This window comes from Silurus aristotelis (genome assembly GCF_946808225.1).
Source record: "Silurus aristotelis genome assembly, chromosome: 1".
Taxonomy (NCBI): Eukaryota; Metazoa; Chordata; class Actinopteri; order Siluriformes; family Siluridae; genus Silurus; species Silurus aristotelis.
The window spans coordinates 31,915,468-31,941,372 of record NC_139574.1 but is presented as its reverse complement, the minus strand read 5'-3'; the positions used below and the strand labels follow the sequence as shown (position 1 = coordinate 31,941,372).

Genomic DNA, 25,905 nt, shown 5'->3' with positions numbered 1-25,905 from the left:
AGAACTCTTTCCAAAACCGCTTTCAGCACATTAGGTATAAGATAAAAAATGAATATTTGTTTATTTTAAATTAAATAATTGATGATGGATACCTGGGTTTCCTGTTAGATTGATAGTAAGTTCACTAAGAAAACTAATGTATATAACTCACAGTGGGATTAAAAAAACAAAAAAACAAATACCATTATTTTGTAATAAAGCTCTGCACTCTGCTCTTGTTTTCACTATTCAAGGTACCAACAAATATCCTGTACCTTTTGATCAAAATAGGCTTGGCACTTTGTATATGAAACCAAGTTTGCTCAGGTGCTGTGGCACAAGACCATGCAGTGCTTTACACATTAGTAGCCATGTAAACTGGGTAAGACAATGGTGATGGTCAAAACACCTCAGTGAATTATATACTTTTTATTGAGGAGGGGGACAATTAAGAAAGAAAGAGAAAGAGAAAAAGCTGCAAAGCACAAAGCTGTGTGTGTGTTTGTGTTTGATAATGGAATGCTGGAAAGTGTACTAAAGAGTGGAGGTGAATAAAGAGTGATTGTGGAGCGGTCCAAGCTTGCCTGCTGTTTTCTCGTTCCCCCAAGCCAAGTAATAGTGCAGTCAGCAAAATTTATTTTAACTTACTGTAAGTAGTTTCCAAAATGACTTGTAGTTTTAAACCATTTCACTTAGACTTATTAGCATGTGTGTAATGCATTGGATTAAGTGAGGGCTACACCACAAACAAATGTTTCTTACAGTTTGGTAGTGATTACAATTTGTATTTTTAACAATAAAAATCACAGCCCTTATATAGAGAAACTACAAGTGTAAACTGCTCAGATCTGAAAACATACTGACTGTTAAAAAGAAAAAGAATTCTGGTGCACTAACTATTATTTATTATTTTTTATTATTTAATCACAATTTTAATCTGTTTTAATATTCGCAATAAGCCACTTGATGTTTAGTGTGTGTGTGAGTGTGTCAAACCATTAACTTTTAGATGTGAAAGGAGTGCAAGGAAGTGGAAAGTGTCTGGATGATGTGTGATAAAATGTTTGATGAGGAAGTGTGAAGAAATCAAGATGATGACTACGTTTTAAGCATTTGTTAATTTCTCTAAACAGGGATTCTGCTGTTTCAAACGTACCTTTTATTTTTATATATTGTTTTATTTTAGGTGATTTGTTTAAGGAAACAAAACATAAGAAAGATGCTGATGTGGAGATGAAAGTGCTCACAGATTAAATGAATGATAATAATAATAATATTTGCATTGACTCCATTCTGTTCTCTACAAATGGTGATTTGATAACTGATAAGCTGATAACATCAAAAGTTTATATTATACAGTATATTTGTACATTTGTAATTTTCTTAATAATTTTATTCCTAATTGTTTATATTTATACTATTAAGTCTTCCACTGTTTATTTCCTATAAGCTAAAAAAGAGAAAGAAGAAGAAAAACCTAATGTGTAAAGCAAACTGAAAGATCCAACAGAAGATTCTTTACTGTTAGGCTGAAATGTTTCTACTCCAAAACCTGATGGAAGTAACACTGCAGCATTGGGTAATTAATACAAATAAAAGAAAAATTAATACAAATGTATCTACAAATGTGCCACAAGTACACTATAGGTTGTGTGATAATGTCTAATGCATGTATGAATAAGAGATTAAATTAGAGCTCTTACCCAAATATCTAAGTTACTCCAGTTAGAAAAAAAAAGAGAAAAAAAGGAACTGATGCCAGACACCAGACACCAAAGGTGACAGGCCATTATTGTATAAAAAATATTTTTTGTCAGAAAACAAATGTCATGCTTTAGCATTGCATTTTAAGTAGATTTGACGTTTTGGTGCAGTTATCGTTTTTACTCGGAAAACCAGTAAAAAATCCAGTGAAAAGTGAAAATTCAGTAAAAGGACCAATATACTGACCCATAACTGGGCAAATTAATTCAGAAGCACTGCCTGTATTTTTAATAGCAAAACTAAAGAATTTCTATCATTTATACTATTAATATCAAATTTCTAAAACCAACAAAACTTTTTACCCCTCAGGTTTAATATAATCTATTAGACTACTATCAGTGCTGTTGAGCTTCTGATGTACGGGTTACTAACATTTATACAATTTTACATACACACGGTTGAGTGTTATGGGCCTTGCTCAAGGGCTCCAGTGGCAGTGCTGGGATTTGAGCTCATGACCCACTGAGCAAAATGCCAAAATCTTAAAAATGAACCTGCTTCTGCTGTTACAAAAAAAATGTAGAAAACATATTGAACAGCTGGGCTGGTTTAAGTATTTTGGAAATCGCTAATGCTCTAAAGTCTTCGTGCATAACATTCTACAAAAGAGTTTACAGAGAATGAAGCACAAAACAAACAAATCAGGATCATGAGCAGCAGATCTATAGACACAATGCCTCATGGATAAGAAAGGTCAAAGGAGAATAATTGCCTACATGCCACGTCAAGTAGCTTTTATTGTCATTCCAACCATATATACAGTAGCTGATGTAAAATTTCACAAGAATTAAAATTTCTCCAGAACCCTGTTGCTAAATAAACAACAGAGAGCAATACCACAAAAGGACAAACTAAAGTAAGTTGTCATAGTCATATACAGTGCATCGTGTGCAACCAAGTGCAAACAGACAATACAAAACAATGCAGGACCGATACACAAAATAAACCAGTATACCTTCTGTATAATGTTATACAGTATTTTGTGCAAAAAAGAGAACTGTAAACAAGAGTGTACACAAATATATACACAAATGTTGTGCAAAACAGCAACAGCAGCAATTGAGTAGGTGTGCAAAACAAAATGTAAAACAGTTTTAATATGGGTTGTGCTGTACACATGGATGTGTATGAATTGTATTGAGTATTTGAGTGTTTTTGAATGCATACATTTGAATGTATACAGTAATTTAATATAGCTACTCTTTACAACCAGGGTAAGCAAACAAAGCAGACTCCGCAACATACTAAACCTTGAGGTTGATAGGATACAGCAGCATATCCCATCAAGTTCCACTGTTCCACTGTCAAACCAGGACTGGGATGTTTTATTTAAACTGGACCCTTAAAGACTGAAAATAATATTTCCTTGTTTGGTTATCTGAGTTATTATATTCTTGCCATTCTCCTTTGCCCTCTCTCATGAACATTGGAGTGATGTATATCAGTCAGTCAAACATTAAACCACCTGCCTAATATTGAACAACAGTAATGAATGTGTGCTGTGGTATCTGGCACCAAGACGTTACCAGCAGCTACTTGTTGATTATAAGGCAGGGCCTTAAATTGTTTGTCCAGATGCTTGATTAGTTGTGATGTTATTTAAACCATTCCTGGACAATTTTTGTATCTTGGATGTGCAGGGTGCTTTTATTATTATAGTTGATTATAAGAAACAATACCAAAAGTCAACTAAACAGAAAGTTCCTTTGGTCAGAAGAAGTAACAATAAAATTTTTTTTATAATGCAGTAATAAAAAGGAACAGGAAAGTGTCTGGATGGTAAGTGATAACAGTTTAATGAGGAAGTGTGAAGCAATCAAGACAGTGGATGACTATCACTTATCACTTTTGTGGTCATATATGAATTTCTTTAAACAGGGGTAGTGCTGTTTTAGAGAGTATTATAATAGTTACGCAAGTCCATTTCGTCTGGGGTTTTTGCCTGGTGTTAGACACTGGTGATTTGGTTTAGGAAACGAAAGATAAGAAAGCACAGAAGGTGAGAGACCATGGATGGCAATGTGGAGATGAAAGAGCTCACTCTGTCAGAAGTACACGAGATTGAGAATGAAGAGAAAGATGAAATAGAAGGTAAAAAAATATTAATTTAATGAATTAATCATATCATTTACATTGACAGCATTCTGTACTCAACAAATGAGTTATTAACTAATAAGGTACACCAAAAGCTTATATTCAAAATATCTCCTAGTTTGTATGTTTTCCTGCTTGTACTTTTCCTGAACTTCACTTTATCTTCCATCATTTGCTCAAACTTTTGTTGTAATCATATTGAAGAATGTGTGTAAGAACTAAGTTAAAAAGTGAAAGAACTTAAAAGTTAAAGAACTAAGTAAAAAAAAACTGAGTTAAATAGTGGGAAAAGGAAAAAAACAACACAAACTAAGGAGCTGCTGTAACAGGCTGCTGCTCTCACTGCGCAATGGTGAATATTTTACTCCTTTAGTCCTCCACTTTTTTTTTTATTTTTTATTTATTTTTTATAAAAGCTTTATCTGTAAAAATTATAAACTTAAAAAAAACCTGCAACTGAGTTGCCAGCCACTTAATCAAACTGCGTTTACAGTATAGTACTGTTATTGCCAGATATACTACTTTAAATTAATCGGTAATTAAACTTTTTGGTTATGGAAAACAAATAAATCATCTACTCACAGAGGGTTTTTACCATATCAATGATTATATGATTTATTACGGTGCCTGTAAAAAGTTTGGTAAAACACCTAATCTTTTATTGCTTTTGAGATACATCCATGTTTACTTTTTGACATGCAACAAACTCGCTAAAAGGCAAAAACACACAAGAAATGGACATTAAATACCTGGAAGAAGGTTTTGTGGAAAAATCAGTCAAAAGTTTACTTTTTTTATTGTATAGACAAAATGTTGGCCAACTACACAAGGAATTTGGTTTCAGCTTTTGGTGACTCTCCAAAGTACAGACATAAATAACAATACATTTAACAATACAATACACTATACATTTAGCTTATAAACAAGACTATAGAAACAATACAAATTTAGTAAGACCACAATATACAGAGTATATGACAGATCAATAATGTACATAAAGTGGAAGAGTCCATGAGTGCAACCATGAAGCAATCTTTGCTGTAACAGAAAAACTGTAGGAGAAGTAAAGAGAGAAGATATTAGCAGACTGCCTTACACCCATAGTCAAACATGTAGATGGAAGCTTAATTGTTTGGGGTTGTTTTGGAGCAGGGAAGGAAATAACCTTGAATACTGAACCAGCATGTCTTTTATTCTATACTTCATCACCATGCAATTGAAATCAACTTCACCATACAACAAAACAATGACCCGAAACATATGCCAGGCTCTGTAAGCATTATTTAGAGAGCAAACAGTCAGCTGGAGTGTTATTCACCCATTCACCACACCCAAATCCTTTTAACTGGATCGCACCATCAAAAAGAAATATCCAACTAGTAAAGAACACCTTTTTTACAAGCAGCATGGCGAAGTATTTCATCTGTAGGTTTGATGAAACAAACTGTTTGGACGTGTGCAAAGCTGTTATTTATGCTAAAGGAGGATTGATTTTTTATGTAAATAAAGTTATGTGCTATTCTATACACTTATCACTATATATGGATAAAACATCAACAGATCTTATTTGAATTAGTTGTTCTATAAGAAAATTATATCATATTAGAAAAAGTGTAAAGTGCTTCCAACCCATTAGCTTCAAAAACAGACTGTTCAGTTGCTGCCTAATATATCGCAAACCTTGACATGTGCTACTGCTACTAGATAATCAGTGATATTCACTTCACCTGTTAGTGTGGAAAGATATTTCTGAAAAGAAAACTTTCCTGAAAACCTCAAACAGGACGTGAGAAAGATTACACTCAGAATGTTTAGGGAACGAAAAACAAACTTTCGATGTGCTAGTGATACTTAGAGTGTAATAAAGAAACATATAAGACCAATTCACTGGCAAAGTAATGAGATTAGGAGGTGCCTGTCCTGGAACCGAGGACCGGAACTGATTCATTGATATACTGATTCATCAGATCGTGTCAAAACATTGCACTATTGCAATGATGCTAAGACTCTTGCTTAAGGGTTAAAAACTGTGCTACAGTCAGTGTATGCTGAATGAGTCCTCCCTCCTTTAAAAAGTGTAACTCGATCTGGTCCTTTAGAGACAATCCAGAAACAGTTTCCAGCATAGGCTGTGAGGTTACCATGGAGAAAAGCCCAGAGCCTGGCATTGGGTCATTTAGTATCTGCGTGTGCATAATGTATTAAAGAGAGAGTGCACAGCAATCAGCCTCTGCAGACACAACAAAGCTCCTCCAAGCCCTGCTGAGAAGATTGCACTCTGAAGCGACATTCAATCCCAGTATGTACATCAAATTTTGTAATTTCGGGCCCTATGCGGATGTGAAAGTGTCTGGGGAACCAAAGGAGGAATCTAGCACAGGTGAAGAATCTAAACAAGTTACACACACACACACACACACACACACACACACACACACACACACACACACACACACACACACACACACACACACATTAGCTAGGGTTGTTATGTCTGCATGCCATATGTTTAATCTAACTTTTTATTCCTGTTTATTTTTTAGATGTGTACAGACGAGTTCGTCTGTACAAGAGGATTTCTGCTCTTTTCACTATTCTCTCTATAGTCCTACTGGCTGTGGTTTTTGCTCTGGCTATGAAGTGTAAGTACAACCTTAGACTCCTTATTCTAGACTAGTGCTACTGTAAAACATAAAAAAAAAAAACATTAACAGCCTTCACTCAAATAATGACAATATAATTTGATAGATAAATTTCTATAATGAGTTTATTAATTTTTGTTTGTGCTGTATTCATGAATTATTTGTGATATTTTGCATACTGCCACTAGATGGCGCGCACATGCAAAACGGCACTGAATTAGGTATCGTATTGGAAATCTCGATCACTTAAAATTATAAATAATATAGAATTGTTTATACTTAATTGTGATTCCAAATTTAAACCAAAATAAATTGTTAAGATCAGTTTATATTTCTTTAATTTTGCAGTCCTAGAGCTGATCTTCAGTGATCTGCCCGATATATAATAATACAAAATAATTGCATAACATAATTAATCATTTGTAAGTGTTTTCTGTAATAGTACTCATTTCTCACATAAGTGGAATATGACATGTTAATACACGGCGAATTAAGATGAATTACCACCCAATGTGAATGCAATGTGCTGCTCTAAATCATATAGAGATAAATAGTGCCTCAAGATTACATTTAAAATAAACATGTATACACATAAATAAATAGTTATTACAAAGGGTAAGAGAGGGAGAGATAAGGTTGTGTGCATATGTGCTGCAACTCCAATAATATTACAGCTGTTGGTGTTAATTCCTTTTGCCAATTTCCGCCATAGTTCTCAGTTTAACATTGTGCATAGATCTGGAACTGTATGTTTTGTGTATGTTATGGTTAAAATTGTTTAGAAACCAGCACATTCATTTATGAAAATGATTATACTGACTGCTTGTGCCTTCAGCCAATCCAGCCAATAAGAATCGAGTACTGCTGGCCATGGTAATATAAATAATTTGTGTCAAAAATCGAACATTATTATATTGTTTGTATGCTCTCTTTAGTAACTGAAGTTCAGTCCATCCAGAAGTGTCCAGAGACATTTGCGGTGAAACAACTTGATGACTTGAACTGCAGCCGCCAACTGTGTCAGGCCATGTACCCTTCAGTCCAGGCTGCCCAACACCACGGTAACACATTATATCTTTATATATATATATATATATATATATATATATATATATATATATATATATATATATATATATATATATATATATATATATTTTCTATTTCTAATAATTAACTATTGCCATGTTTTATCATTGGTGTGAATTCTTTATCTTTATTTTTGCTTCTCTACAGTGTATCGGTGCGCTCAGTGTGAGCCGGGCTGGATAAAGTTTCAGAACTCCTGCTACTTTAAATCTAAGGAGCGTCTAAACTGGCAGGAGAGCAGGGAGGCATGTCAGAAACAGGACGGAGACCTGGCTGTTATCTACAGTGAAGATGTGCAGGTAAAGTAGTCATTCTCTCAATCAGGGGAACTAAAACGGACATCACTATTAAAGCACTTTGCTGTCATGTCTTACTGACCCACTTTATCTTTATCTCTGTAGAAATTTCTATCTGAGAATGAGGGTCTGCTGTACTGGATTGGGCTTCGTTATGTGAATAAGAAAACGTGGAAATGGACTGACGATAGACAACTAACCAAGAGGTGAATCATCATTGCATCAGTACTGTGTTGTATTGAAGTAATACTTACAATGCAGATGGAATGCTGTGCATTAATATTTGCATTATTCAGACCAATAAACTGCAGATTCTCTCTCAGAAACTTGCTTACCTTTCAACACTGGAGTATAACACTGGTTATACAGCTGTAACTAAAAGTTGTTATGGTAATGGTTGTAGCTTGAATTTTGTTAAATCTTGTTCTATTGCATTAGTAAAGCTTATCTGTTATATGTTAAATTGTGCATAGTTATTTAAATTAATATATGTAGTTAAAACTAAATTGTAAAATTGTGCTGAAACTGTCCAGTATTGGTTTTCTATCTATTGCATATCTGTTGCATTTGGCACTTCAACTCAACCTGTGTGCACCATTGAAATACACTTTTTGCAATGAGTATTTTGCAACTAAATTAAGTGTATTACAGCTTGTAAATAAGTCATACAATAAACAGCTACACCAGACTCTAACTGGGAAACTGGGAAACACATGCATATGTACAATCAACTTAGCTAATCTGGTATTTGTTTATTTATTTTTTATTTATTTCCAGCTTCTGGGCCACCGGCCAGCCGAATCTAGACTCTCAAGGCTACTGCACACTGCTGAGAGGACGGGCAGCACACATGAGCAACTGGTATACAAACTATTGTGAAGCGATTTCACAGTATATCTGCCAGAAAAATTAAAGTAGAGAAGGATCGAACCATCACGAATAATACACCTGCTCTATTTGCCTTTTAACACCATTTACTTGCAGTAACATAAATCAGTACATTATTATTCTTTGATGCACAATCAAGTAGCCATGCATTGTATTTTTCACTATTGCAATAGTGCTGAATGTATTTGTTGAAAGTGACACCTTTTACTTAGTGTTTTATTGCACTGCTGCAATTCCTAAGTACATTTCTGGGTAGCTGCTTTTAAAGTATGTAGTAATATACCAGTGAGTATCAGTAGTGAGTAATCGGTTATGACTTTACAGTGATTCGATTAAAATTTTTACTGTTTTATATGCTTTTTAATGCAAGCTTTTTAACCCACACATTCTGTCATATGATTTTTCACTCAATAAAATATTCGAATGATTGCTCATCAATATCTTTTGAAGATGTACAACGTCGATTTACTTTCAACACATTTTATCTTTCAAAAAGGTTTTTTTTTTTTATCTCTAGACCATCCAAATGCTTGTTGGTTATCTCTGAACTGAGAAGGGTGTGGTGAATAATTTGAGACCAAAACACTTCTGCATACCACATGCTTTTTGTGTCTGAAGACTCTTGGGTCTTAGTCATCTCTCTCACATATTGTGCCCAGCCTTGTTAAACAGTGACATCCAATGTTCCAACAGCGGATTGCTGGCTACCACCAACGCAGAAGCCAGGGTAAACGCTAAACAGTCATTAAACATGACACAGAAGTGCATTCAGTACAACAAAGCAGTCTAAACTGACTTTCGTGTCCCAGTCTGCAGATCCTTATTTATTGTTTTATGCTCCATTCTGCACAATCTTTAAAAATCTGTCCTAATGAAAACCCCAAGAGGGTCTGAAACACACCAGTCCTTCTGGAAACAATTTCCATGCCATGATCAAAGTCATTATTATCAAGAACATGACTATCTTCATGTTTCTTTTTGCATTGATGATGATTGGCTGAGTAAGTAACTACAGCGGTTGCTAATGAACTGGAATATATTTCTAAAACTAAGATTAAGTGTAGAGAAAGAAAGGATCTGTTAATGATCCAAAACTTACAATCTCATTGGTCAAGCTACTGGTGGTATCGTAATGGCTTGGACTTACATGACTACTTCGGGCACTACTACAGGCCACTTTGACACTCAAAGCTTAAAAAATTATAGCTTAGAATGCATACGAAAAATACACTATATGAATAAAACATTGTGGACCTTACCAAAAGATTTGTATTTGCATTAAAAAAAATCCCATTGCACATTAAGTTTCCTTTTGCTGTATAATACCATCCACTCTTCTGGGAAGATGTTCCACTTGTTTACTTATGGAGATTTGTGCTTATTCAGGGCATTAGTAAAAACAGATACTGATGTAAATTAAGGAGGCCTGGATTGCAATCAGTATCCAAATTCATTCCAACGCTGTTCAACCGGGTTGAGGTCAGAGCTCTAACGCAGGCCACACAAGAACTTCCACTCAAACTCATCTAATTAATGTAGGGGCTGTTTGGTGCACAGGGGCATTGTCATGCTGGTTACTGTCTCCTGATTCAATAAAGTGCAAATTAATGCTAATGTATCCAAAGACATCCTAAAATCATCCATGATTTTCTCTTTAGGCTATTAAACTATCCAGATGAAAAGTTTATGCATAAAAAAGGGCATATTTTAAAGTCAAGCCTAAATAAAAAGAACTTGGACAATAAGGATGCTAAATAAAACAACAGATTTCCTAAATGCTGACATGTCAAATAAGACACTTTTGGGTTAAAAGTCATGATCTAAATCAAAAAATCTTAAAATAATCTAAGATTTTGCATACCAAGACAGAAGCAAATGATGCTTTTTTTTTTTTTTTTTTAAGTTGCTAGATGTGCAAAACGATTGATTTCTTTAATTAAACGCATAACAGTTTAAAACAGAGAAGTGAGCTAATTTTTAACTTAAGTAGTACTCAGATCAAATACTGATTTGGTATTAATTTGTACTGTTTAATTACAGTATATAGAAATTTTTAATTTGTCTATTGTAAAAATGCCTAGTACTAGCACACTGGCAGAAAAGCTAGACCAAACCCTGAATGGGACAACAGTCCATTAGATACAATTAAGAAATTTTATTTTTATATTTTTTTAGGGACTAGGCAATTGTCCAATATTCAACATATAGTTATAGTATTGTTACAAAACACATACAACTTTTTGAAAATATTTCAGTAAAATGCATCGCTCACAGGTTTGGCTTGTCTACAGGATGGAAGTGGTTGTGAAGTGTGTTCTATCACTGTACTCTGGATGGGAAGGTCACAAGTTCACCACCAAACTGCCACTGCTGGGCCCCTGAGCAAGGCCCCCTAAGCCTCAGCTGCTCATTTGTAAGTTGTTCTGGATAAGGTCGTTTGCCAAATGCCGTAAATGTAAATGTTATCTAAAAACATCTGTAGCAGCTGTTTGTGAAGCTTGAAAATGCATTTTCATATTTTTCAATATTTAAAACAGAGGAGGGACATGGGGTATATTTGGTAGGGGAATGCTAAGGATGGAGCCACCAGGAAGGAGGAAAAGAGGAAGACCAAGGGGGAGGTTTATGGATGTGGTGAAGGAAGACATGCAGGTAGTTGGTTTGATGTAGAGGACAGGGGGGTATGGAGACAGATGATCCGCTGTGGTGACCCCTAATGGGAGAAGCTGAGAGAAGAAGAAGAAGAAGAAGAAGAGAAAAAGAAGAAGAAAAGGAAGAGGAAGAGGAAAAAGAAAAAGGGCTTGGAAGCATGTCTTCCTTGTTTGTTGTAGCATCATGTAAATTCTCAGTGACAGCTAAGAGGGAAGTCTCTTTGGGGTGTGTTTTTACTTTAAAGCCAGACTGTTTGAGATCTTGAAGGTTGTTCTGTGAGAGATAAATAGACAATTGATTATAGACAGTGAATTTAAGGATTTTGAAAAGAAAGAGAAAAGTGGCACTGGACGGTGGGTTTCTTAAGGATGGTAGTATCACCTATCACCTATTTAATCACCTATCACTGCACACTTCAACAAAGATGATAAATAAATGGACATTCTGTGACACCTAGTTGAGGATGGGTTGCTTTTTGAATCTGCTTCCTCCCTAGGTTTCTTCCTCATGCCATCTCTAGGAGTTTTTCCTTGCCACAGTTGCCACCGGCTTGCTCATTAGGGACAAATTTACAATTCTAAGCTGCCGCTTTATCTGTGTAAAGCTGCTTTCTGACAATGTCTATTGTTAAAAGCGCTATACAAATAAAAATAATTGAATTGAATTGAATTGAATAATCATAGCTCTCTTGAATCTGACAGGAGCATGATCAGATACTGATTAAAGAGAGGACAATTTGTGAAATTTCCTGGAGGATTGTGGAAGGTATAAAGACCAATGTGCTGGTGGTGGAGATGTTTCCAGCTTCCAGCTAAGACGGCAGTTTTAGCAGAGGTTTTAGCTTTGCAGATAAACATTTGGACAGGAAAGCATGGACCACGACCACTTTCCTGTCAAAATGTGATCTCTTTCACTTTCTCATTGCTTATTTCTCTCTGATTACTGTGCAACACTTCTGCTGTCTTCCTGAGTTAAGAAGATAGAGGACAAAGAAGGTCCAGGGATAAGGAAAGTGAGGAGAGCAAGGTATCTGTGACTAACTCCGTTGGGTGGGGTCAATTGTGAATGAAATCACTAATCCAGCCTTAATACGTGAACTCATGTGTAAACATGCATACTTTATTAAAGGTTACAGGATGCTTAAAGAATGGGGAGGTTTGTCTATGGGCAAGTTTACACATGTTTTGTTGTTTAGATCATGCATCCCTGAACTTGGTAAATACACATCCCTTGTTCTCTCAGACCTGACAAGTGAATATATCTGTCACTGCTTTTGTAAGGAGAGAACCTAGCAAAATTTCTTGTGGGAAAAAAAAAAAATCAGTGACAAAAATTCATATGTGACTTAAAAACATAATGTCATTCTCATGTGCAATTCATCATCTCTCATTTCCATATTTCACAGAAGAGATCTGGGTTGTGATGAATTTACTGCCAGACTAGTGTAATTTCCATTTTTAGCCTTTTCTGTTTTTAATGATGAGTCAGAAGGGAGTGCTGATGAATAGGTGGCTTTTTATTCCAGTCAGTTTTACTTACACGGACAAAATATGAAGGGACAAAAAAAACTAAACAAAAAAAAAAAAAACATCCTCAACCCTCTTCAAACGTTTCCTTATTTTCCCTGTGTGTTTTATGTCATTATGTAAAAAAAGTGTATTATAATTCCTCCAAACAAAGTTTTAGGCTGATAGTATTCTACAGTAAGTTTGCATCCTGCTTAACCGGTGTTGATTTATTCATTGATAGAGACTTCAAAGCAATTTTGTACATTGAATTGAACATTTTATAATACTCAATTAATTTTCTTTATATAAAATGTGCAATAACTTTTATTCTGTGCAATAACTTTTATACTTCTATTCTTATTTATTTATTTATTTTTTCTTCATTTATGTTTTACTTAAAAAAAAGTGCAACTGGAAGCTTCTGTCACCAAAATAAATCCCTTGTAAGTGCAAACATACTTGGCAATAAAGCTCTTTCTGATTCTAATTCTGATTCTAAACTGGATAAGGGCATCTGCTAAATGTCATAAATGTAAATGTAATTTACTCAGTACACTTGAATTCAATCAGTACAAACGAGCACAACATTTTCAAGAGTAATAAATGTGTCAAAAAGGATAGATAGCCAAAATTTGAAGTGGTGGCCCGGCTAGCTAAGAAGCAGCCATATACGTATGAATTACATGCTACTTTTTGAAAAAACAATGAGGAACATTGGATATCATGGGACAATTAATATATCGTTATGTCTTACAAGCCATTTTGTTACTGTTACATTTAAACTCTATAAGCTTAAAAAACGCCCAGTATAGATGGTTGATTATTTCAGATAGTAGGAGTTGCAGTAAACATTTTTTGGGTCTGTGTGCACGTTATTTCATTCATTGTGAACACTTTGAATGAAAAAGCATGTATTTGAATTCCTGAGTGTTTCAAAATAGGCCTCAGAGCACAGAACATTGACTTTTGACTTTTAACTTTCTGAATGGACTTTCTTGTATTAAAGCTCTTTATGTATTGTTCCGTGAATAACAGACTGATTGTGTCTTTCTCTCAGTTGGCAAGTTGTGTTTCCCAGTCAGACAGCAAGTATCCATTAGGGCCAGAAGAACTCTCACATTTCCTTAAATAATTCTCTTCTTCCTTCCAGCTCCTTGTTTTCTGTTGTCGTGTGTGAGTTATCACACACACACACACACACACACACACACACACACACACACACACACACACACACACACACACACACACACACACACACACAAAATTGTAGTTTTTTTTCTCTTGTAACTCTTTCTTTTATTTACATTTACAACTTAATTCAATAACACTAAAATAAATCACATTGCTATAGCAAGTATTACAATACATTTATCACCCTTTTTATACACCTTTCAAATGAGTTTATTAGAGGGACAGCCCATGTAGGATGTTTTGGAGACAAGGTGAAGGAGGCGAGATTTGGACATGTGCAGAGAAGGGACATGAGTTATATTGGTAGAATAATGCTGAGGATGGAGCCACCAGGAAGGAGGAAAAGAGGAAGGCCAAGGAGGAGGTTCATGGATGTGGTGAGGGAAGACATGCAGGTAGTTGGTGTGAAAGAGGCAGATGTAGAGGACAGGGGTGTATGGAGACAGATGATCCGCTGTGGCGACCCCTAAAAGGAGCAGCTGAAAGAAGAAGAAGAAGAAGAAGAAGAAGAAGAAGACACCTGCACATTCATACAGTTATGAATATTTTATTTTTTTCCAGATTTCTCTCATATAACTGTCACTCAGGGTTTCTAAAACGCTCCAAACCAGCAAATCAGGCATCAGAAACCACGCCATGTTAAAGACTCAGAGATCATATTTGTTCTCCATTCTGATGATTGATGTGAAGTGCTCGACCTGTATCTGCATGTTTTACCACTATTGATCCATTTTGTATGAGGCTGAGATTATAGAGTTGATTTGAATAAAGTTCTATGAATTTAATAACATTTTAATATGAAAGTGAGGCATTGTGATTATATAGAGACATTATGGAGGAAGAAAAACAATGTAAATGATGTGAAAATTTGAATGGGGAAGTTATGAGATCATGGGTCAGTACAAAACTTTCCCACATTTCCATGACTCTGGCCCAGGTGCAACTCATATTTATATAAAAAAAAATCTAATTTCTTTGTATACCATAAGGTGTAGACTGCAGAAATTATTAAACCATGTAAATACACAGTATGGCCAAATGTTTGCAGACACTTGATATACACCATCATATGTGCAATGACATGCAAAAAGAATCTGTTTAGCTAAGTAAGGGGAATGTTTATCATTGCTGTCTCACTCTTAAACTGGTTTAAAGATTACATTTTTTAAATATAACATCACCTTGCTTCCTTGATGCCAAAACCTCAGTATCTGAAGATCAGTCTGCCAGAAGTTTTCAAAGTGTTAGGCGATGTACCCCTCGACACAGACACTATGGTACAACACTACAACAACCAATTATCATTCTAAATGCCTTTATATATAGTGATTTATTTATAATGAATGCTTTACCACCCTGTTTTATCATTGGTGTGATTTTTTTTTATAATTATTATTTTCATACTACAGGGTATTACATACATACATACATACATACATACATACATACAATTTTGTCCTTACTTTTGTCTTTAATTTTGTCCAATTTTGTCCTTACCTGTGCTCTCAGTGTGGGAAAGGATGGTTAAACGTTGAAATCTCCTGACAATCCAAATCCACAGAGAGTGTAAATTGGCAGGAAAGCATAGAGGAGTGTCAGAAACAGGGTGGAGACCTTGACATCAACAAGATTTTGCAGTTATTATTCGCTCAATCAGTAAAACTTGAGCAGACCTCACTATTAAAGCACCCTTCTATCCTGACAGGTTAAAGGTGTATATCTTACTGTCATGAATTCTATCTTTATTGCTGTCAAAAATTCGATCTAAGAATGGATTCCTTTTTGCTATATTGAAAAGCAACAGTGGATTTAGATTAACAATACAGCACTAACCCAGAGGTGAGTCATACGTACTTTAGTTTCTCGCCATAGGCAGGCTAGTTGTTGTAGCGGAAAAAAAAACGTACGGTATTAAATATCTCATATTCACACAATGATTTCTGTGCTCACGGGTATTGTGTTTTATTTCAATATATGAACTCAAAGGTAAGACAAAGTTGCTACTATCACACTTTCTTTTTTGAAAGCATTAGAATGCCGTAACACACTTTTTTAGTTTGCTAGACCATTTGCTTTAATTTGTTCATACCTTCAATCACTGGAGTCCGTCTCAAGTCAAGAAAAGTTTATTTCTATAGCGCTTTTCACAACGGACATTGACTCAAAGCAGCTTAACAGAATTTAAGAGTTAAGGTGAGCAATCTGTATTTATCCCTGATGAGCAGCCGTGGCGACTGTGGTGAGGAAAAACTCCCTTAGATGTTATGAGGAAGAAACCTTGAGAGGAACCAGACTCAAAAGTCTGGGTGATATGATTGAAAGAGTGTGATTATAGTCTTTAAAACAATACAGAGGGCTGGAGAGTGAGAACTAACATGAGCACCGGAATGTAAGATGATAAGTAAAGTCCTTTCTACAGTCTTATACAGTCTTTCGGGATTATGGAACAGGGAGCTACGAGAGGGTTCTTGTTTTTAAATGACACAACATCTAGCACAAATTACCTCCTGAAGATGGCAGTTTATTTCAGCTGTATAGCAGTACAGTAAGAACTGATTAAATATCTGATACATTGATACATGGTTTCATTTTTAGCAGGTTTATCTTTCATTAAATTGAAAAACATTACATGTGGATCACTCTCAAAAGCTGTGACAGTATATGGGAACGACAAATGACATCAGCAAAAAAGGGACAGTAACCTCTTTGCAGCTTAAATACATTTGACTTCAAAATGCAGCTTAAATAAATTTGACTTCAAAATGCAGCTTAAATAAATTTGACTTCAAAATGAAACACCTCTCTTTCTTTTATGGTTTTGTGTGTGAAATATGTTGTAACAGCAGCATTAAAAAAAAAAAAAAAGTGTTTAAAAGTGAATAGTTTCCATTAGGCTTATACAGAAATTTGATTTGGTGCCTTGGTCCCAACACAGTTGTCAGTTTAAAACCATTGTAGTTTGCATTATTATCATGTGTGTAGTGCAACTGATGGCTACTCCATGAACATAGTCTTGAACGAAGTCTTGAGTCTGAAACAAGTCCACAAGCATCTCAAATAACATGTAAAGTGGCCTACTCTAGATTGGTGTAAGCATCCTAAACTATGGGTAAGTATAATCGCAGATGCTTTTGGAAGTTTGCTAAAGGTTTGGAGGAAGGGGTAGGAAAAAGGCAGAGAAGGAGTAACTTTTCAAAGACTCCCAGTGGAATTCTGTTGTGCTACATCCGAGGTGGTATCAAAAACTTTCAACACTAATGGCCCTAAATGGTACTATTCTGACCAAATGCAATTTCATCATGGACATCAAGTGAAAACAAAGACATCAAACATGAAATTCTGCATAAAACTGGGCAAACCTGCCAGAAAGATGATTGACACCACATACATTGACGTTCGGCGATGCTGCAATGAGTCTTTTGAGATGTTTTGAGTGACACCATAGCTTTAAATGTCGAAGAACATCACTGGAAGATGATGAGAGATCCAAAAGACCATCAAAAAGCTCAACCCCCGAAAATTTTAAAACCATTCGGCAACTTGTGCACAATTGTCGGAGAACATCATCGGAGAAGCCGCATGATCTCACTTCTGCACCTACCCTACTCACCAGATTTGGCTCCCTTGTCTCCTGCTGTATTGCTATGCAAAATGACTATTTTGAAGGTAATAATGTGTAAACATAGTTAAGTAAAGTGCTTTCTTGTAAACAGCGCTCGAAACCTTTTGATAATGTCAGAGAACCACCAGCCATACCTCCCTCCAGGGCTCACACTCTCACTCAGCCCCTCCCTCCCACTAATCACCTACACCTGTCCCCCATTTACCTGTCCCCTTTATAAGGTCGCTATTCCCCTTCAATCACGGTCTGATTTACCAGCTTCCATGCGCTTCCATGCGCTTCCATGCGCTTCCATGCGCTTCCATGCGCTTCCATGCGCTTCCATGCGCTTCCATGCGCTTCCATGCGCTTCCATGCGCTTCCATGCGCTTCCATGCTCCTGTCTACGCTTCTAAGGAGCACTCAGTTCAGTTTACCATTTGCTACAGTCTCATCTCAAACTCCCTTCTGTTCGCATGTTTAAACCAAATAAAGACAATCTGTTTTACTCCTGGTTTCTGACGCCTGGTCTATCAGTGACAAATACCACCTTGTGTGGTCTTTTTTCTGCTTAAAGTAATGGATTTTTTTGTTTGTTAAGGAGGCCATTTCTTATTGATGATTAGGAAAAGTGACAATTCCAAAAATCAAAAGCAGAAGTTTTCTTTTTTCATGAGGAGTGACAGTGTCTTTTTTTAGCAGTAAAAGGAAGAGGGAAGTGTCTGTATGGTGTGTTAATATAAAAGTCTGACGAGGAAGTATGAAGCAATAAAGACAGTCAATGACTACATATTATCGCTTAGACATTTGTAAATTTCTCTGAACAGTGATTATCCTGTTTCAAAGACGATTTAAATAGTTACACAAATCTCTTTTGTTTGTTTTTTTCATGCCTGGCATCAGAACCTGGGGCTCTGGTTAAGAAAACGAAAGACAAGAAAGAACAGAAAGTGAGAGACCATGGATGTAGAGAAAGTGATGAATGTGGAGATGAAAGAGCTCACTCCAGCAGAAGTACATGATGATAAAGATGCAGAGAAAGATGGAATGAAAGGCACAGCAGGTAAAAATTACAATTTTAAAATGAACTGTTTTGTAGAGTAAGAAAAAAACATTATTTGGTAACTGGAGATTTGGTAAATGATATGCTGCTTAGGCCAAAAGATTATAGTCTAAATATATTTTGTATGTTTTTACACTAAATACCAGTTTGTATGTTCTCCTGCTTGTAATTTTCTTGATTTTATCTTTTTTACTTAACTTTTTACTTTTCCTATAAGCTAAAAATGAGGAAGAAGAAGGAGAAGTAGAAGAGACAGAAGATCATGTGTATAGCAAACTGAAGGTTCCGACAGAAGAAATTTATTGTTTGGCTGAAATCCCTGTTTCTACTCCAAAACCTAATGAAGGTAACAACACTGAGGCATTAGGTATTATTAAAAAATAATTAAACAAAAGGCTTAATTTTTATAAAAATATGACAGAAGTACACTTTAAGCTGTGTGATAATGTCTAATGCATATAAAAGATTAAGTTTAATTTACATTTCTTTGCAAATGTCCACCTGTCCCGGATATCTAAGTAATAATAAAAAAAAGAGGAACAGACACCAGACACACACACACAAAAAAAAAAAAACTTCATGGACTACCAACAGCAAGGTTTTATTCCTTGTTATTTCCAAGTAATTATTCCTTGTTTAATCCTGTTGTAAATAATATGAAAAATATTAGTTCTCTTTCACCCTGTGTGTCATGTTTTAGGGTTGAATTTTTTTAGTAGATTTTAGATTTTTTTTATTTTTTATCTCAATTAAGTACAGCGCCTAATATACTGACCATAATGGGCAATTCCATTCTTCATAACTACCATTTGTATTATTAAAAACCCAAAGAGATTTAGTTTTTTGATCTATATGAATAATATAATTTACTAGAAACCAGAAAGTTTAGAAACTCCTCAAACATCTTAAATTGTACATCAAACTCACATAAAGTTTAATTGTATTGATGATTATAGAATTTCTTATGTGAAAGACCCACAATAAAATCTCCTGTGAATTAGATTTTACTGCAGGAAACATATCAAATAGCAACAAGTACAGTAATATAAACTCTGCAACCAGAACTAATACAAGTGATGCTTATACCTGTCAGATACGACAACTACTTAACACCCATATCTGGAGCAACTTACAAACAATTTATATCATTTTACATAACTTGGCAGTCCAGTACTGTGATTTTTTACTCATTTCCTGCTGAGGAAAATGCCTGTTGCTGGGTAAGAAGTAGTCAACACCTTTTGAACATATTTAATCACATAAACCATAGGCTGTTTGGTATATCACTATCACAAAACTTCAAGGTTGGCTCTGTTTGTCTTCCAGGAGCAACAGATGTTTTGGCTCAGATACTGATAATGTTAAAATCAAATCAAATCAAATCAAATCAAATCAAATCAAATCAAATGTTTAAAAGTACTGTATAATCAGAGACACCAGGTCTTCATTAATTTTTTTTTTTCAAAATAAATCATGTAATTGCAGTCATTCTGAGTATTGAATGGTTGCTGGATAGGTTAGTTTAAGTGCTGATCTCCCAGAGATTCCAAGCTACAACAGAGTTTACACAGAATGAAGAGCAAAACAAATGCCATGAGCAGCTGTTCTATGGGCGGAGCACCTAGTGGATAAGAAAGTTGATAGAAAAGTTGAAGAAAATGGTTAATAATTCGAGCCATGGTAACCTAATATAGCTACTCTTTACAATAAGGGTTAGCAGACAAAGCAAAATTGAACAAAACACATTGAACCTTGAGGCTGATAAGACTTTCCAGTGTTGTCAACAAAGAACAGGAATGTCTCATTCATACTGGAGCATTAAAAACAAAAAATATGTCACTTGTTTTTTCAATCATCACCTCCTCATTAGTGAAGTAAAGAGTGGTTATTTGAGTTAATATATTCTCACCTTTCTCCTTTGTCCTCTCTCATGCACAAGGTGGGCTCCACAATATCTCTAAAGGTGTGTTGAGGTAGCGTTCACCAAGAAATTAGCAGCATATACTTGTTGTTATGAGGCTCGATTGGATGCAATATTCTTCAGATCATTCCTGAACAATTTTTGCAGTGTGTCAGGGCATGTTTTCCTGCTGAAGGAGGCCATTAACATTAAGAAATATAATTGCCCTGAAGGGGTATTACTTAGTCTGCAACAATGTTCAGGTAGGTGGTATGTGTCAAAATAACATTCACATTAATATCAGGTGCCACGTTTTAAATGCCCAGCAGATCATTACCCAGAGCATCAGGCTGCGTCCACCAGCTCAGTCCTCCCAAAGTGCATCATTGTGCCATAATTTTCTCCAGGCAACTGCATCCGACTGTCCACATGATTCCTTCAGACCAAACCACCTCTTGCATCTCTCCACGGTCCAGTTCTGGTGTTTATGAGCCTTTGCTAATGAACAGTTGTCAGTATGGTCACTCTGATTGCTCGTCAGCTATGCTGTGATGCACAGTGTGTTCTTACTCCTTTGTATTAGAGCCAGCATAAAAATGTTCCGCTTTGGGTGCACAGATGAGCTTTGGGTGCTCTTTTGTGTGCTTGCACCAGACAGGATACTCTTCTCTCCCTGTCCTTCCTTAAAGCACTGTAGGTAGGTACCAGCCAATGCATTCTGGGAACACCCCAAAACACCTGATGATTTGGAGAAGCTCTGATCCTCTGCCACTCTTTGGTTCTTGCCAAAGTAGCCCAGATCCTTGTGAACTGAAGATTTGAAGCAGATATATATATATTTTTCTGCTTCCAACACATCAGCCTTGAAAACTGTTCACTTGCTGCCTAATAAATCCCATCTCTTGACATGTGCTACTGTTACTAGATAATCACTGATATTCACTTCACCTGTCAGTGTGGAAAGATATTTCTGAAAAAAAAAAAAAATTCTCTGCAAACCGCAAACAGGATCTGAGAAAGATTACACTCAGAACATTTAGGGAATGAAAACCAAACGTTAAAATAACATTCAAAGTGTCAGTGATACTTAGTGGGAAATAAAGAAACATTTAAGAGGGCTTATAGATCAATTCACTGGCAAGTAATGAGGATGAGAGATCATGAGGTGCCTCACCTGGAAATAAAGACCAGTCACTAATTTACTGATTCAGTCAGAAAGACTCGCAGAAGTACATTTCTGCACTCTCTCAATGATAAGACTCTTTCTCGAGCCCAAAACTGTGCTACAGTCAGTGTATGCTGAATGAGTCCTCCCTCCTTTGAAAAGTGTAACTCGATCTGGTCCTTTAGAGACAATCCAAAAACAGTTTCCAGCATAGGCTGTGAGGTTACCATGGAGACAAGCACAGAGCCTGGCATTGGGTCATTTAGTATCTGCGTGTGTATAATGTATTAAAGAGAGAGTGCACAGCAATCAGCCTCTGCAGACACAACAAAGCTCCTCCAAGCCCTGCTGAGAAGATTGCACTCTGAAGCGACATTCAATCCCAGTATGTACATCAAATTTTGTAATTTCGGGCCCTATGCGGATGTGAAAGTGTCTGGGGAACCAAAGGAGGAACCTAGCACAGGTGAAGAATCTAAACAAATTACACACACACACACACACACACACACACACACTGGTTTGGAATGTTATGTCTGCATAGCATAAGTTGAATCTAACTGTTTTTCCCCTTTAGATGTGTACAGACGAATTCGTATGTACAAGTGGATTTCTGCTCTTTTCACCATCCTCTCTATAGTCCTACTGGCTGTGGTTTTTGCTCTGGCTATGAAGTGTAAGTACAACCTTACAGCTATGCAGTATACTGACTCCCCATCCCAGACTAGTGCTGCTGTAAACGAACAGTAACAGCTGCCTTCTCTTGCCTTCACTCAAATAATGACAATATCATTTGATGATAAGTTTCTATTCTGACTTTTTCCCCTTTACCTATTTATATTTTTATGGAGACCACGGTGAAAGATATCTGTCAAGGATAGCATTTACATTTTGGTGTGTAAATGTTTCTTGTTTTGCACAGCACTACAACTATGAAACCAGGATATTTATTGAGTTATAGAAGCATATGACTAATAGGCATAACGCAAGAAGAACAAAAAAAACCCATAACCCAGTATTGCACCATTTCATTAAAAGAGCTGCAAAGGAAGATAGACATGGAAAAAGGAAGATAGTCAAAAAACCCTTAAAGTTTGTATATTTTCAAAAATAATAAAGTAAAGTAAAAAGCATTTACAAACCTTAATAAATTCTTTTTTTGTTGTTGTTGTTGCCATATGTGTGCCATATTTCTTTTGTTCCTGTCACTAGATGGCGCGCAGATGCAGCACAGCATTAAATATGTATCGTATTGGATAAGGAATGCCTGTTTTGACTGTTTAATTAATCCAAATTTAAAGTTAAATTTAAAAACGGTTAAGACGATCATCTCAGTTTTATTATTATTATTATTATTATTATTATTATTATTATTATTATTATTATTATTATTATTATTATTATTATTATAAAGTTTGCAGTTCAAAATCTAATTTACATTGGCCTGTCATATCAAATATTTCACATAATTATAACGTTTATATTTTGGTATTATTTCGGTAGTATTACTCTTTTTTAGTGCACATAACAGAAGCTGGGTTGGCTATGTAAGCGATAATCGATGGCTTGGTGTGTGTTACATGATGCGGAAAGCTGAACAAGCACCCAGCGTGTGAAGTGGAGAGCAAGACATAGTGTTTGTTTTTGTTGGTTCTTTTATATATGGGTTGTAAAAGCTAGAATTCTGCTGAAAAAGTATAAAATGACACTTATTTGAACTCTTGAAGTCACTAGAGACAAGAGAGAGAGAGAAAGAGAGAAAGAATATGTGTTACATCTTATGTATCTGTGCTACATCTTTAATAATATAAAATTTTTTTTTTTTTCTTTTCATATTTCTCAGTTGAATGCTATTGAACAATTGTATACTAAGCAACAAACCGGACAGTAATCAAACTGACTGGACCTACTTGTCCCTTTAACAGTTCGTATGCATACGAACTGGTTATACCATGGTTAAATATATTTTTTCCCAAAATAAAACATTAATTTTGTTTGTATGTTTCCTTGTTGCCAAAACGTCAGTGTCTGAGGTTCAGTCCATCCAGCAGTGCCCAGAGACACCTGAAGTTGAAAAATCTAGAGACTTGAATTGTACCCGCCAACTATGCCAGTCCATGTACCCCCAAGTACAGGCTGCCCAGCACTATGGTAACACGCTTATCATTACATGTAAAAAAAAATATTTATAATAATAATAATAATGATAATAATAATAATAATAATAATAATAATAATAATAATAATACTTAATTGCCCTGTTTTATTAGTGGTTTAAGTTCTTTATGTTTCTTTTTGTAATCTGTGAGCGGTGCATTCAAACTTGCTGTTTCTTTGTAGGGCATCTGTGCCCTCATTGTGGGAGGGGCTGGATAATGTTTGAGAAAACCTGCTACTTCAAATCTAAGGAGCGTCTAAGCTGGCAGCAGAGTAGTGAGGAGTGTCAGAAAAAGGGTGGACACCTGGCTGTGATCAAAAATGAAGATGTGCAGGTAAAGTATTCATTCAAGCAATCAGCAGAACTAAAACACTCATCACTATTAAAGCACTTTGCTGTCATGCCTTACTGATCCCCATTCTGTCTTTATCACTGTAGAAATTCCTAACTGAGATTGGGGGCCTGCTGTTCTGGATTGGACTTCGTTATGTAGAGAAGCAACAGTGGACATGGATTGACAATACCATACCAACCAAGAGGTGAATCATCAGTTTCTCACCACAGGCAGATTTGTTGTAGCAACTAATATACAGCAGTCAGTTATGTATTTGTTCTCTTTACATTCCTATTTACATAACAGTGGTTACTGCGCTTTTAACTACTGCTACTACAAGAAAAAGTAATAAACATCAATACTTACAATGCTAAAGCAATGTTGTGCATTACGTAGTAGTGTATTAGTGAAGCCTAAAATCTGTTTTTTTTGTCAAATTAAATGCATAGTTATTTAAACGAATAGATGTCTTGGAAACCCCTTTAGATTTGACTGAATTCTGGTGAAACAGTCTGAGTTTGGTTTTCTATTCATTGCATAATTTGGCACTCCATCTCAACTTCTGCAAACCACAGTTTAGTGCTCCTTTAAATACACTTAAATCAGTGCAGTATTTTGCAAAATAATATAGTGTATTACAGCTAAATAGCTCAGACGGTATACAGCTACACCAGACTGAAACTGAGATACACGTGCATCTGTACAATCAGCCTAGCTCATTTTCTTTTTTTGTGAAGCAATTAATCCAATATTTTTTTATCGCCAGCTACTGGGCCAATGACCAACCAAATCCAGACACTCAAGGCGGTTGTGCGTTTCTAAATGGACATACAACTGAGATGAGCAACTGGTATTCAACCCCCTGTGAGGTGGTCACACAGTATATCTGCCAGAAGGATTGAAAGAGGAGAAGGATTATATAGTCACGTACAATACATCTGCCACATCTCTCTTTAATATCATACTTTCAGTCCTTTACTTCATATTTTACAAATGCAGTTCAGTTTTAAATCAGTACATCTTGTTCTGTAAGGCACAATCAAGTAGCCATGCTATGTATGTATTCCATGATTGAGAAACGAAGACATGATAAATATATATGTTAAGAGTGACAATATACTCTCTTATTATATTAATTACACTGCTACAAAATCTTTTTGCACTAGACCTTGTTTCTATTTCATAAAATATATGCAGAATGTGTTAGGGAACTAAATATACACAACACTAGCTGCTTTTAAAATACAGTACGTTATGAGATTCCATTGAGTATCATTAGTTATTTATTAGTGATGCCTTTAACTTTGCACTTTGTAATTCCCTGTAGCCTACACTATTTCTGTCATGTAATTTTTTTTTTCATTTAATAAACTTATTGAATTGATTGCTCAGCAATAACTCTTAATTTCAACGTTTGCTTTGTTAAAAAAAAACTCAACAGAGTTGTAGTCTGATTTAGTCACCAGTGTAGACTTATTTATTGATAAAGACTTAAAGCACGTTCCTCTGGAAAAAGTAAATGTAAATGAATTTGTACATCTCTATGCTTCTCTTTTGAGCATCTAAATCTCGTTGTAC

At 35.6% G+C, this 25,905-nt stretch overlaps 2 protein-coding genes across 6 annotated transcripts; both read left to right on the top strand.

The window, feature by feature from the left end:
• The first annotated feature begins 3,599 nt into the window (after positions 1-3,599).
• LOC310725254 (CD209 antigen-like protein C) lies at positions 3,600-9,190 on the top strand. Of its 2 annotated transcripts, none has more exons than XM_083540076.1 (7): positions 3,600-3,834; positions 6,381-6,479; positions 7,415-7,540; positions 7,716-7,867; positions 7,970-8,070; positions 8,642-8,963; positions 9,009-9,190. In XM_083540076.1, the coding sequence occupies exons 1-6, from the start codon at positions 3,753-3,755 to the stop codon at positions 8,775-8,777; spliced, it is 696 nt and encodes a 231-aa protein (XP_083396202.1). In that variant the 5' UTR covers positions 3,600-3,752; the 3' UTR covers positions 8,778-8,963; positions 9,009-9,190. The 2 variants fall into 2 exon arrangements, with proteins under 2 accessions (XP_083396202.1, XP_083396203.1); XM_083540077.1 differs by lacking the exon at positions 3,600-3,834 and adding an exon at positions 5,935-6,217.
• Positions 9,191-18,443: 9,253 nt separating this feature from the next.
• Positions 18,444-25,442, top strand: LOC310726758 (CD209 antigen-like protein C). 4 transcript variants are annotated; one of them, XM_083542585.1, is made up of 7 exons: positions 18,444-18,770; positions 18,988-19,116; positions 22,413-22,511; positions 23,861-24,007; positions 24,176-24,327; positions 24,432-24,532; positions 25,094-25,442. In XM_083542585.1, the coding sequence occupies exons 1-7, from the start codon at positions 18,668-18,670 to the stop codon at positions 25,227-25,229; spliced, it is 867 nt and encodes a 288-aa protein (XP_083398711.1). In that variant the 5' UTR covers positions 18,444-18,667; the 3' UTR covers positions 25,230-25,442. The 4 variants fall into 4 exon arrangements, with proteins under 4 accessions (XP_083398711.1, XP_083398712.1, XP_083398714.1 ...); XM_083542586.1 differs by having other exon boundaries at positions 18,478-18,770; positions 23,861-23,986; XM_083542588.1 differs by lacking the exons at positions 18,444-18,770; positions 18,988-19,116 and adding an exon at positions 22,046-22,301 and having other exon boundaries at positions 23,861-23,986.
• Positions 25,443-25,905: the final 463 nt, after the last annotated feature.